Source organism: Myotis nattereri (genome assembly GCF_964212035.1).
Source record: "Myotis nattereri genome assembly, chromosome: X".
Lineage (NCBI taxonomy): Eukaryota > Metazoa > Chordata > Mammalia > Chiroptera > Vespertilionidae > Myotis > Myotis nattereri.
The window spans coordinates 608495-621798 of NC_138078.1; the positions used below are offsets into that span (position 1 = coordinate 608495).

General features: G+C 57.3%; 1 protein-coding gene across 1 annotated transcript; it reads right to left on the bottom strand.

The window, feature by feature from the left end:
• Positions 1-8110: 8110 nt before the first annotated feature.
• On the bottom strand, positions 8111-9211 carry LOC308511197 (S-geranylgeranyl-glutathione receptor P2RY8-like; the record flags this gene model as incomplete). Its single annotated transcript, XM_081081212.1, has 1 exon — positions 8111-9211. One exon carries the CDS (start codon positions 9209-9211, stop codon positions 8111-8113), a length of 1101 nt encoding a protein of 366 aa, XP_080937338.1.
• Between the last annotated feature and the right edge of the window lie 4093 nt (positions 9212-13304).

The window sequence follows — 13304 nt, forward strand, 5'->3', positions numbered from 1 at the left end:
GGCGCCCCGCCCCGAGCCGCGCAGCCCGGACACCACCTTCCCACGCCGGACGCCGCCCCGAACGCCGGCTCTGAGTCTGCGCCGCGGGGCTTTTAAGGCGGCCCCGCCCACCGGAGGCACGTACGCCAGACCCCGCCCCTACGTAAACCCCGCTCTGAACGCGGCCCCGCCCACCGGAGGCACGTGCGCCTGGCCCCGCCCCTAACGGATCTCCCCTTGCAGGTCTGCAAAGCACAGCGTCTGGGCAGGCCCCGCCCACCGGAGGCACGTACATCAAGCCCCGCCCCTACGCAAACCCCTCTCTGAACGTGGCAACGCCCACACGGCCGAGGCCCCGCCCCTGACGAATCTCCGCTTGCAGGTCTGCGGGGCACAGCTTCTGGGCAGGCCCCGCCCACCAGAGGCACGTACACCAAGCCCCGCCCCTACGCAAACCCCCGCTCTGAACGCGGCCACACCCACCGGAGGCACGTACGCCAGGCCCTGCCCCTAACGTATCTCCGCTTGCAGGTCTGCAAAGCACAGCGTCTGGGCAGGCCCCGCCCACCGGAGGCACGTACACCAAGCCCCGCCCCTACGCAAACCCCTCTCTGAACGTGGCAACGCCCACACCACCGAGGCCCCGCCCCTGACGAATCTCTGCTTGCAGGTTTGGGGGCACAGCGTCTGGGCAGGTCCCGCCCACCAGAGGCACGTACGCAAGGCCCCGCCCACACCCCATCCCTCCGCAACCCTGGGCCCCGAAGCCCCGCCCTTACAGACCCCGCCCACCGCAGACAGGCCAGCAAGCCCCGCCCACCTCCGCCGTGACCACGCCCCCTGTTCTGAACCAAATACCTTCCTGGCCCCGCCCCTAAGGAAGCTCCTCCCCATCTCTGACCCCGCCCCCGCGGGGCCACTTGGACACGAGCTGGGCGCGGGCGGGGGGAAGGTCCCTTGACCCCGAACTTCCACATCGCGGGGACCCTGTGGGCCATGAGTCGGGGCGCAGGGAAGGGGGGTCCTTGTGACTCGGGGGAGGTTCCCTGCGGACCCGATAGGGGCACAGAAATGGGGGGGAGGATCCCTAAGGGCGCGGTGGGAGCGCGGAGAGGGGGGTCCCCGCGGGCGATCGAGGCGCAGAGATGGGGGTCCTTGTGATGCGCAGAGGTTCCCTGCGGGCCCGATGGGAGTACGGAAATGGGGAGATTCCTAAGGGCGCGGTGGGGGCGCGGAGTGGGGGGTCCCTGAGGGCGGGATCGGGCGCAGAGATAGGGGTCCCTGAGGGGGCAATAGGGCGTGGAGATGGGGGTCCCTGAGGGCGCGTTGGGGGCGCGGAGATGGGGTCCCTGAGGGCGCAATCGGGCGCAGAGATGGGGGTCCCTGAGGGCGCGTTGGGGGCGCGGAGATGGGGTCCCTGAGGGCGGGTGGGGCCGCGGAGATGGGGTCCCCGTGGGCGCGGTAGGGGGCGTGGAGTTGGGGGTCTTAGGGCGCGGAGATGGGGTCCCCGTGGGTGCGATAGGGGCGTGGCGATGGGTATCCCGGGGGCGCCGAGATGGGGTCCCCAAGAGCGCGGAGTTGGGGCCCCATGGGGGCGCGGTGGTGGGCGGGGCCACGGAAGGCAGCATTTCTATAGGTGGATGGATGGATGGATGGATGGATGGACAGATGATGGGTGACATCGGGGATGATCATTCCTGGGGGGGAGGAGCCGAGGGGGCGGGGGGCGGGGCCTCCGGGTGACTGGCAGGGTGTCTCGCTGCCGCCCCGGAGTCTGCCCACCAGATGGCAGCACCGGCCCGCCCAGCGGTGACCGGGAAACCTGTCTGCAGACCTTGCCGCCTGTAGCTGGGACAGAACCAGAGCCTCGTTTAGAGATATTGATCGATGATCGATGATCGATAGATAGATATAGAGAGTGTCGACCTAGGAACCAGGAGGTCAGGGTTCGATTCCCGGTCAAGGGCACAGGCCCGGGTTGCGGGCTCGATGGCCAGTGGGGGGCGTGCAGGAGGCAGCCGGTCCATGATTCTCTCTCATCATCGATGTTTCTCTCTCTCGCTCTCTCTCTCTATCCTTCTTCTTTGAAATCAATAAAAAAAAAATTTAAAATAATAATAATATGCCCTGGCCGGTGTGGCCCAGTGGATAGAGCATCGGCCTGCGGACTGCAGGGTCCCGGGTTCGATTCCCGGTCAAGGGCACAGGCCCGGGTTGCGGGCTCCATCCCCAGTAGGGGGCGTGCAGGAGGCAGCCGGTCCATGATTCTCTCTCATCATGGATGTTTCTCTCCCTCTTCCTCTCCCTTCCTCTCTCTGAATTCAACAAAAATATATAAAACAAAAATAAATTTAAGAAATATTTTTAAAAATGTTCTTAGCCCGGCCGGTGTGGCTCAGTGGTTAGCGCCGACCTAGGAGCCAGGAGGTCAGGGTTCGATTCCCCGTCAGGGGCACAGGCCCGGGGTTGCGGGCTCCATCCCCAGTAGGGGGCGTGCAGGAGGCAGCCGGTCCATGATTCTCTCCCATCATTGAAATCAACAAAAATATATTAAAAATAATAACCATAATAACGGTTTCGAAATGCCGGCCTGTGCCTGCTGGCATGTCTGTGTAAGCCAAGGACGGGGGACCCTCGTGACCCATGTTGGGGGGACCATGGTGAACCGAACCCTCCCCTCTGCATCTTGGCTGCCGGCCCAGCCCCTGTGGCCCCAACTCCTATGTGGCGGCTGGTTTGAGGTTATTCACACCTTTTTTTTTTTCTTTCTTTCTTTCGTCTCTTTTTTCTCACCCGACGTGCGACTCCCATGCCCAGAATGGGGGTGTGGGTGTCTGGGTCTTGCTGGCTCATGGTTTCCGAGGCCAAGGGGGGGTCGGTTTGCTCAATTGAGGTTACCTTCTAGGGTTCGGCTTTGGGGCGATCGGAGGAGCAAAGGAAGTCGCACCTCCGTGGAGAGTTTGGGTCCCAGGCTCTCTCCCCTCAACCTCCGTTCATTAAGCCAAAGCCCGTTCTGGGATGAGGCCCAGGCTGTGTCATTCAGAAGTTGCCATGGGGATGCCAGGCTGGGGTGGCTCAGTGGTTGGACCGGGGCTGCGGGCTCCGTCCCCCAGTAGGGGGCGCGCAGGAGGCAGCCGATCCGCGATTCTCTCTCTTCACTGTTTCACTCTCTATCCCTCTCCCTTTCTCTCTCTCGCTGAAAAAAAAAAATCAATAAAAGCATATTTTTAAATATATATATTTTTTTACTGGAGGCCCAGTGCACGAAATTTGTGCACGGATAGGAGCTGTCGCAGCTGCCGCCTGCCGGCCAATGCCTTCATTCGCTCCACGTCGCCGCCTTGGTGGCCGGCGCACATCATTGCGAGCGGTCGAGCTCCCGGCTGGTCGCACTCCCGTGGGGACACTTTGCATATGAGGCTTTTATATAGAGAGGATTGATTTCAGAGAGGGAGGGAGAGAGAGAGAGAGAAACATCCATGATGAGAGAGAATCAAGGATCGGCCGCCTCCTGCACACCACCTACAGGGGATCGAGCCCACAACCCGGGCAGGTTCCCGTGACCGGGAATCGAACCCGGGACCCTTCAGTCTGCAGGCTGATGCTCTAACCACTGAGCCACACCAGCTAGGGCTTTAGTATATTTGTTTGTTGATCTCAGAAAGGAAGGGAGAGAGAAACATCCATGAGGAGAGAGAATCAAGGATCGGCCGCCTCCTGCACGCCCCCTACTGGGGATCGAGCCCGCAACCCGGGCCTGTGCCCCTGACCGGGAATCGAACCCTGACCTCCTGGTTCCAAGGCCGACACTAACCACTGAGCCACACCGGCCGGGCTAAGAACATTTTTTTAAATATTTCTTAAATTTATTTTTGTTTTATATATTTTTGTTGAATTCAGGGAGAGGAAGGGAGAGGAAGGGGGAGAGAGAGAGAGAGAAACATCCGTGATGAGAGGGAATCATGGATCGGCTGCCTCCTGCACGCCCCCCCCACTGGGGATGGAGCCCGCAACCCGGGCGTGTGCCCCTGACCAGGAATCAAACCCGGGACCCTTCAGTCTGCAGGCTGATGCTCTAACCACTGAGCCACACCAGCTAGGGCTTTAGTATATTTGTTTGTTGATCTGAGAGAGGAAGGGAGAAACATCCATGAGGAGAGAGAATCATGGATTGGCTGCCTCCTGCACGCCCCCTACTGGGGATCGAGCCCGCAACCCAGGCACGTGCCCTCGACCGGTAATCGAACCCTGGACCACCTGGTTCCAAGGTCGACGCTTAACCACTGAGCCACACCGGCCGGGCTATTTCTCCGTATTTAGGGTCCCCCATGGGCCATGCAGACGTAACACGGGGGGCGTTCAGTTCATCCGTCCAGGAACCCTTACGTGACACAGGTGTGGCCCCCACAGACCTGCTTGGGGGTGAGGACCCAGAAAAAATGGGGGGGGGGGGCAGCACGGGACCCCGCTGCCTTTCACGCACCCCTCTGAGATCCGTCAGTCTGTGCCATGTTTCCATGCTTGTGCGTTGAGCGTCTGCCCCCTGGTGGTCAGTGTGTGTCATAGCTACCGGTCGAACGGTGCCTTAATCTTTTATATAAAGAGAGAATTTTTAAAAATATATTTTACTGATTTTTTTCGGAGAGGAAGGCAGAGAGATAGAGAGTTAGAAACATCGATGATGAGAGAGAAACATCAATCAGCTGCCTCCTGCACACCTCCTACTGGGGATGTGCCCACAACCAAGGTACATGCCCTTGACCGGGAATCGAACCCGGGACCTTTCAGTCCGCAGGCTGACGCTCTATCCACTGAGCCACACCGGTTAGGGCCATAGAGAGATTTTTATTGATTTCAGAGAGGAAGGGAAAGGAAGACAGACATAGAAACATTGTGATGAGAGAGAATCGCAATGATTTATTCATTGATTTATTAATAGCAATGTTTTATTTAAAATAATATGCCTTCGGCCGTGGCCAGTTTGGCTCAGTGGATAGAGCGTCGGCCTGCGGACTGAAGGGTCCCGGGTTCGATTCCCAGTCAAGGGCCTGTACCTGGGTTGCGGGCACATCCCCAGTGGGGGGCGTGCAGGAGGCGGCTGATCGATGTTTCTCTCTCATCGATGTTTCTAACTCTCCATCCCTCTCCCTTCCTCTCTGTAAAAAAGTCAATAAAGTATATGTTAAAAAAATGAAATAATATGCCTTCCATGTCATTAAAATTTATTATTAAGTGTATGCACAGACCCACAATTTTTCTAATCTCTTACATCTAGAAAACCCTGCTTTCCTTAAACTAAGGACAATGAAAGGTCAATGATTTATATTTTCCCTCCTAAACCATAGTTAAATGGCTTATGTCAAAGTACGTAAAGGGACCAATAGCAGTAATCCAATTAATGTTAGTTCCTGTTAACAACGCAAAGTTAAATCATGCGCTTTATTTCAAATTAAATTGGCTAATTGAAATAAATGAATATCCAAGAAAACTTAAATGCACTGGACACGAAACTGTTCCTGAAATATCAAGAATTTTTATTGATGGTTCATCTAATCATAACAATTATTTAACACTTAATAACTCCAAAGCAGTCGTATCTCTTGCCACGAAAATGAGTTTAAATATTCCTCTCCGCATCATGTTCTACAACAGTGATGGCCAACCTTTTGAGCTCGGCGTGCCAGCATTTTGAAAAACCCTAACTGAACTCTGGTGCCGTGTGACATATAGAAATTTCTTGATATTTGCAACCATAGTAAAACAAAGATTTATATTTTTGACGTTTATTTTGTGCATTTAAATGCCAATGCTATCATTGCTTGCCAGTCTTCTTCACAGTCCTAAACAGCCCAATCCGAGAGGTGGCCGCCGATTTACACGCGCTACGTTTAAAAAAATAAGAAAGGCGGAGATGCAGGAAGCCGCTCCATCCTTGCTGCTTGACGCAGTCGCTGCCGGGAAGAAATATCTGCACAGTCTATGTGTCAAGGGACCTGGCGTCTATGGCATCTTGTTCTTAATATGTTTGCTCCCCTTCTTAGCGCTATGGGTTCTGACCAGGGCCACCTCCCTGAGAAAGGTCGTTTCCCCAGGTGGGGATGTCTCCCTGGAGTTAGGGATGAATGGGGCTAGGGAAGGGGATAATTCAGTGAAACCACTTAACCTAGGTGAGTAGTTAGTCACAAACAATCATGCTTAAGCTACATAATCCTTACTCAGGTCATAAAATAGGAAAATCTCCTTCAGTTATTTCCTTAGTAGAGGCCCCTTGCACAGATTCGTGCACTGGGGTGGGGGGCGTGGCCTTCGGGGATCAGCCGGCTGTGGGAGTGCACTGGAACCCGGAGGGGGCAGCTCCTGCACTGAGTGTAGCAAATACTGACAATATTTACAATTCCCAATGTCGCCGGAATTGTAAATATTATCAGTATTCCCGTCATTTCACAGCTTTCTGCCTGTAATCTCGGTGCTTGAACACGGCAGTAAATGTAGTAAGACTATTTACTTGTATTTCAAGAGTTTCTTACACGTTCCTAATCCTTTCCCGGGGCGATCATTGTGTATTTCAAGAGTTTTACCACCCCAATTAGACAGTTTTCTTAGCAGTATATACATGAATTGTCAGGATTTAAACTAATTTATTCAAAAAACGCCAACCAATTAAGCCTCAGTTGTAAATATAAACAGGATTCTCGTCATGTACAGGCTTTCTACACAAATTCTGAGCTCGATAAACAGGAATTTTTAATGTTTGAAAGCACTTTCTTCTGAAAACGCCAAATAATGTCATAGCGACCGGTCGACCGGTCGACCGGTTGCTCTGCCCTTGGGTCAGTGGGCTTTTATTATATAGGACAGCTTCACAGTCGAACAATTGGATAATGACCTTGGAACAGAGACAGCAAACTAGCTCTTATAATGAAACACACACAGATCAACCTAGACAAGATGAAGATCCACAGAGCAAGACAGAGATAAGATTTTTAGCAAAAGGTCAGATAAAAAAACGATAAACATAAAACAAGGAACTGTGGGCGGTCAGGCGAGGACCCAAAACAGATGATGATGTAAGTCTAGGATCAAATGGTATAAATACAGATGTAACAGGACAATAAATGGAGAAGCTGGATGTGCTGATGGTCTGAACGCTGTGCCTGGGTCCTTCAATTCTTGGACAACTTCGTCCACATCTTTGGGAACCCCTGGACCGCTGGGGCTGGACCCCGGCACTGAGGACCTGGGTGGACGTGGATTTGGGGGGGACACTCTTCACCCCAGTGCCGTTGTGTCTGTTTCCTTCCTTAGCCATGGGAGAGGCGAGCAGGATCGGATCTCCATCCTCAGCTTGGATTTCCAGGGTCGAGGCTGACTGCCCCGGAGACACCCTGCCCGCCATCGCACCCCTCCCTGTGCGCCCGGACCCGCCACCAAGGCCCGTCTTAGCTCTCCATTTGCACGCTCCAGGGTGGACCTTCTGTCCAAGGACCCCCAGCCCAGCACCATGCATCCCCCATACCCTGGGGCAGGGGTTTGGGAAACGCCCTAATTTGGGAGCAGGAGGCCCCGTTCTGACTGGCAGGAGGCGTGGTTCCGATGGGCAGGGGTCCAGGAAGGGAGCTGATGTGGAGCTGGAATCATGGTTCTGATGCACAGGGGCCCAGGAAGCTCCCTGATTTGGAGCAGGAGGCCTGGTTCCGACTGGCAGGAGGCTGGTTCCGGTGGGCAGGGGTCCACAAAGGGACCCGATTTGGAGCAGGAGGTGAGGTTCTCACGCGCAGGGGTCAGTGAAGGTCCGGATGTGCAACAGGAGGCGTGAATTCCGACGCGTGGGGGGCGTGGCTCCAACCCGAGGGGGCACGGCTCCAACGCGCAGGGGGCGTCGCTCCAACGCACGGGGGGGGGGGGTGACTTCCATGAGCGGGGGCGTGGCTCCAACGCCAGGGGTCCTGGATGCGCCCCGCTAAGCAGCAAGAGGCGCTGCTCCAACGCGCGCCCCAGCTGCGCGAGGCTCCCACACAGGCCACCTCCCCGCCTAGTCTGCCCGCCTCCCCAGCGCGCGGGGCCATCTCCAAAGCCTGTTGCCCCGCAGGCACCCCGTCTCCCCCGACACCCCCGAGTCCCCCCTCCCGGCTCAGAACACGCTCTCCTGCCTCTGCAGAAAGGGCCGCGTGGCCGCCGCCTCCAGCCCGTCCCCATGGCAGCTGGACACGGACGGCGCCGACAGCGTCCGGCCGGAGAACACGCTTTCACGGCGCGTGTCCAAGGCGCCGGGGGACGCCGGCGGCCGCGAGGAGCAGCAGGACGACCCCACGTAGCGCCGGAGCCGCTGCTGGAACTCGCGGGAGGCGAAATAGTACACGAAGGGGTCCAGGCAGTTGTTGAGGCAGCTGAGGCAGAGCGTCAGCTTGTAGACGTGGTAGTAGCTGGTCCCCAAAAAGAGGCGGCTCACCATGTGCGCCAGGAGCACGAAGTTGTTGGGCGCGAAGCAGGTGACGAAGGCGAGCAGCACCACCGCCGCCAGGCTCACCGCGCGCCGGCGCTGGCCCCCCTGCCCGTGCGTATCGGGCGTGCGCAACAGGCGCAGGATGGTGGCCGTGTAGCAGGCCACGGTGACCACGAACGGGACCAAAAACAGCACGACGAAGAGGGTGAAGAGGAAGATGGCCCACATGGCCACGCTGGGCAGCATCGTGGACTTGAGCACGTCGAAGCAGGTGACGATGCCCAGCTCCTCCACCGCGTAGGTGAGGTCGGTGCGCGCCAGCGGCGAGAGCGCGGCGAGCAGGAGGCACCACATCCCCGCGCACGTGGCCACCGCGTACCGGCGCCGCCGCCAGCGCGCGGACGCCAGCGGGTACACCACGCCCAGGAAGCGGTCCACGCTGATGCAGGTCATGGTGAGGATGGACGAGTACATGTTGGCGTAGAACACGAGCGTGACCACGGTGCACAGGCGCGGCCCGAACACCCAGTGGTGGCCGTTGCAGTGGTAATAGATCTGGAACGGGAGCGCGCTCGCCAGCGCCAGGTCCGTGAGGCTCAGGTTGATCATGAAGATGACGGACGGGGATTTGGGCCCGATGTCCCGGCAGAGCACCCACAGCGAGAATAAATTTCCCGGGATGCTCACGAAGGCCACGAAGGAATAGACCACGGGGAGGACCACGGCGATGGCTGGGTTCTTCAGCATCAGGATGGTGGCGTTGTCCGGGCGCGAAATGTTGATGTCCATCCTGGCGCGCGCGGGCGTGCGCACGGGCCCGGCGGGCACCCTGGAGAGGGCGCCCTGCGCGGAGACGCTCTGAAAGGCAAAGGGCACAGGAGTGAGAGGCGGCCACAGCCTGGCTGGTGTGGCTCAGTGGGTGGAGGGATGGCCTAGGAACCAAGGAGGTCCGGGTTCGATTCCCGGTCAAGGGCACAGGCCCCGATTATGGGCTAGACCCCAAGTAGCGGGGGGCGTGCAGGAGGCAGCCGGTCCGTGGTTGTCTCTCTCCCTCCCTCTCCCTTCTCTGAAATCAATGAAAAAAATATCTATGTTTTAATATATTTTATTGATTTTTAACAGAGAGGAAGAGAGAGGGATAGAGAGTTAGAAACATCGATGAGAGAGAAACAGGGATCAGCTGCCTCCTGCACACTCCCTACTGGGGATGTGCCCGCAAGCAAGGTACATGCCCTTGACCGGGAATCGAACCCGGGACCCTTGAGTCCGCAGGCCGATGCTCTATCCACTGAACCACACCAGTTAGGGCCTCATTGATTTTTAGAAAGAGGGGAAGGAAGGGGAGAGAGACACGTAAATTGGGTGCCCCCCGTACATGCCCCAAAAAGGGCCGGGAATGGATCCTGCAACCCAGGTACGTGCCCTTGACCGGACTCGAACCCAGGACCCTTCAGTCTGCAAACCGAGACTCTATCCACTGAGCCAAACCAGCTGGTCTAGGGCACCGGGATGTTTCTCTCTCTCTCCCTCTCTCTCTCTCCCTCTCCCACTTTCGCTGTCTCTTAAAAAAAAAAAAAAAATCAATGCATGTCAGGCCGGCGAGACTCAGGGGTTGAGCATCAACGTATGAACCGGGAGGTTGGGGTTCGATTCCTGGTCAAGGGCACATGCCCGGGTTGCGGGCTCGACCCCCAGAGTGGGGGGCGTGTAGGAGGCAGCTGGTCCATGATTCTCTCTCGTCATGGATGCCTCTCTCTCTCTCTCTCTCTCTCTCTCTCTCTCTCTCTCTCTCTCCTCCTCCTCCTCCTCCTCTCTGAAATCCATAAAAATCTATAAAAAATAAAAATAAAAATGTTTGGGGTTCCCTGGAGTAGCTGGCCTCCCCGAAACACCCTCCAGCACAGACAGGGGACCCCCAAACCTCCCTCTGATGGGATGGGTGCGGTTCCCCCTGCTGCCACTCAAACCTCTCCAAGGGCAGCTGGCCTGGGGGCTGGGGTGTGGGGATTGGGGGGCTGGGGGGACCCCTTCCCGGACCCTCCCCCCGCAGGAAACACACGGGGCTGGATTGACACTCACATGTCAGGCGTCCCCACCAGCCAGCCCCCGCGCACAAGCGGTTCCTCAAACCGAGGTGCCCCCAGCCACCGCGCGGACTCTACCCAGTTTCGCTCTGAGTGTGCGCACGCGACAGCCCATCCGCCCGGCCAGGTGCGCGCTGCAAAGATTCTGCAGAGATTTGTGGGGGCGGCCCTCGGGCCCTGCCATCGAGAGGGGGGCACCCCTCAAAGCAGCACGCACCCCAGGTTCTTCTCAGGGTCCCCTGGGTGCGGCGGAGGGACACCCAGAAGGGAGAGACCGGAAGGTGGTCGTTTGCAGAAACAGGGAGTGAGGAAAGCGCGCCCCTGGTGTAGCTCAGCGGCTGAGCGTCCAGCTGTGAACCACGACGTCCTGGGTTCGAGTCCCGGTCAAGGGCACATGCCCGGGTTGCAGGCTCGATCCCAGCCAGTAGGGGGGGCGCAGGAGGCAGCCGACCCCTGATTCTCTCTCCTCATGGATGTTTCTCTTTCTCTCTCCCTCTCCCTTCCTCTCTGAAATAAATAAAATAAAATATTTTTATTTATGACTAGAGGTGGCCCGGTGCATGAAATTCGTGCACGGCAGGGAGAGGGGGTACCTCAGCCTGGCCTGCACCCTCTCGCCATCTGGGACCGCTGGCTCTTAACCGCTCACCTGCCTGCCTGTCTGATCGCCCCTAAATGCTCACCTGCCTGATCGCCCCTAACCACTCACCTGCCTGATCACCCCTAACTGCTCACCCCTAACCACTCACCTGCCTGCCTAATCTCCCCTAACCACTCACCTGTCTGCATGATCGCCCCTAGCCACTCACCTGCCTGCCTGATCTCCCCTAACCACTCACCTGCCTGCCTGATCTCCCCTAACCACTCACCTGCCTGCCTGATCACCCCTAACCGCTCACCTGCCTGCCTAATCACCCCTAACCACTCACCTGCCTGCCTGGTCTCCCCTAACCACTCACCTGCCTGCCTGATCACCCCTAACCACTCACCTGCCTGCCTGATCTCCCCTAACCACTCACCTGCCTGCCTGATCACCCCTAACCACTCACCTGCCTGCCTGATCACCCCTAACCACTCACCTGCCTGCCTGATCTCCCCTAACCACTCACCTGCCTGCCTGATCGCCCCTAACCACTCACCTGCCTGCCTGATCACCCCTAACCACTCACCTGCCTGATCGCCCCTAACTGCTCACCCCTAACCGCTCACCTGCCTGCCTGCTCAACCCTAACCACTCACCTGCCTGCCTGATCTCCCCTAACCACTCACCTGCCTGATCGCCCCTAACTGCTCACCCCTAACCGCTCACCTGCCTGCCTGCTCAACCCTAACCACTCACCTGCCTGCCTGATCTCCCCTAACCACTCACCTGCCTGCCTGATCGCCCCTAACCACTCACCTGCCTGCCTGATCACCCCTAACCACTCACCTGCCTGATCGCCCCTAACTGCTCACCCCTAACCACTCACCTGCCTGCCTGATCTCCCCTAACCACTCACCTGCCTGATCGCCCCTAACTGCTCACCTGCCTGCCAGATCACCCCTAACCACTCCCCTGCCTGCCTGATCACCGCTAACTGCCTCTGCCTCGGCCCCTGCCGCAGCGGCTCTTTCCGGAAGGACATCTGGAATGACGTCTGGAAGGTCGTTCGGCTGTCTGGTCTAATTAGCATACTATGCTTTTATTTATTTATTTATTTTAATATATTTTATTGATTTTTTACAGAGAGGAAGGGAGAGGGATAGAGAGTTGGAAACATCGATGAGAGAGAAACATCGATCAGCTGCCTCCTGCACGTACCCCCGCTGGGGATGTGCCCGCAACCAAGGTACATGCCCTCGACCGGGAATCGAACCCGGGACCCTTGGGTCCGCAGGCCGACACTCTATCCACTGAGCCACACCGGCTTTGTCTGGCCTATGCTTTTATTATTATGATAGATTAATACCGAGATCGCCGTCACTCACAGGTGGAATCTGATCGACAAAATAAACCGACGAACAGAGTGGATCCAGAGACGTGGACGCAGGAACAGAGTGTGGGTTCTCGGAGGGAAGCCGGGGGGTCGGGTGGGGTGGGGTGTGGGTTGGGGGGGCAGAGAGATGATCAACCAAAGACCTTGTATACGTAACCCCCTTCCCCTTTCCCTCTGAGATTCATCAGCCTGTTCCATGTTTCCATGCCTGTGCGTTGAGCGTCTGCCCCCTGGTGGTTAGTGCACGTCACAGCGACTGGTCGACCGGTCGACTGTCTGCCCCCTGGTGGTCAGTGCACGTCACAGCGAGCGGTTGAGCGGCCTTAGCATATCATTAGCATATGACGCTTTGATTGGTTGAACTGCCGACCGGACGACCAAACACTTAGCATATTAGGCTTTGATTATATAGGATTTTTTTTTGAAAATACTTTTCTATTGATTTCAGAGAGGAAGAGGGGATGGAGAGAGAGAGAGAGAAACATCCATGAGGAGAGAGTATCATGGATCGGCCGCCTCCTGGACACCCCCCGCCGCCCCACTGGGGATGGAGCCCAAAACCCGGGCACGTGCCCTGACCCCCGGGTTCATCGGTCGACGCCCAACCCCTGAGCCACTCCAACTGGGGGCGTTCTGTAATACTTCCAACAATAAAAAAAGAAATCGATTCCCGGTGAACACTTTTTCAAAATCAAGCCGATAACACATTGCCCCTCGCCCTGACCGGTGTGGCTCAGTGGATAGAGCGTCGGCCTGCGGACCGAAGGGTCCCGGGTTCGATTCCCGGTCAAGGGCATGGACCTTGGTTGCGGGCACATTCCC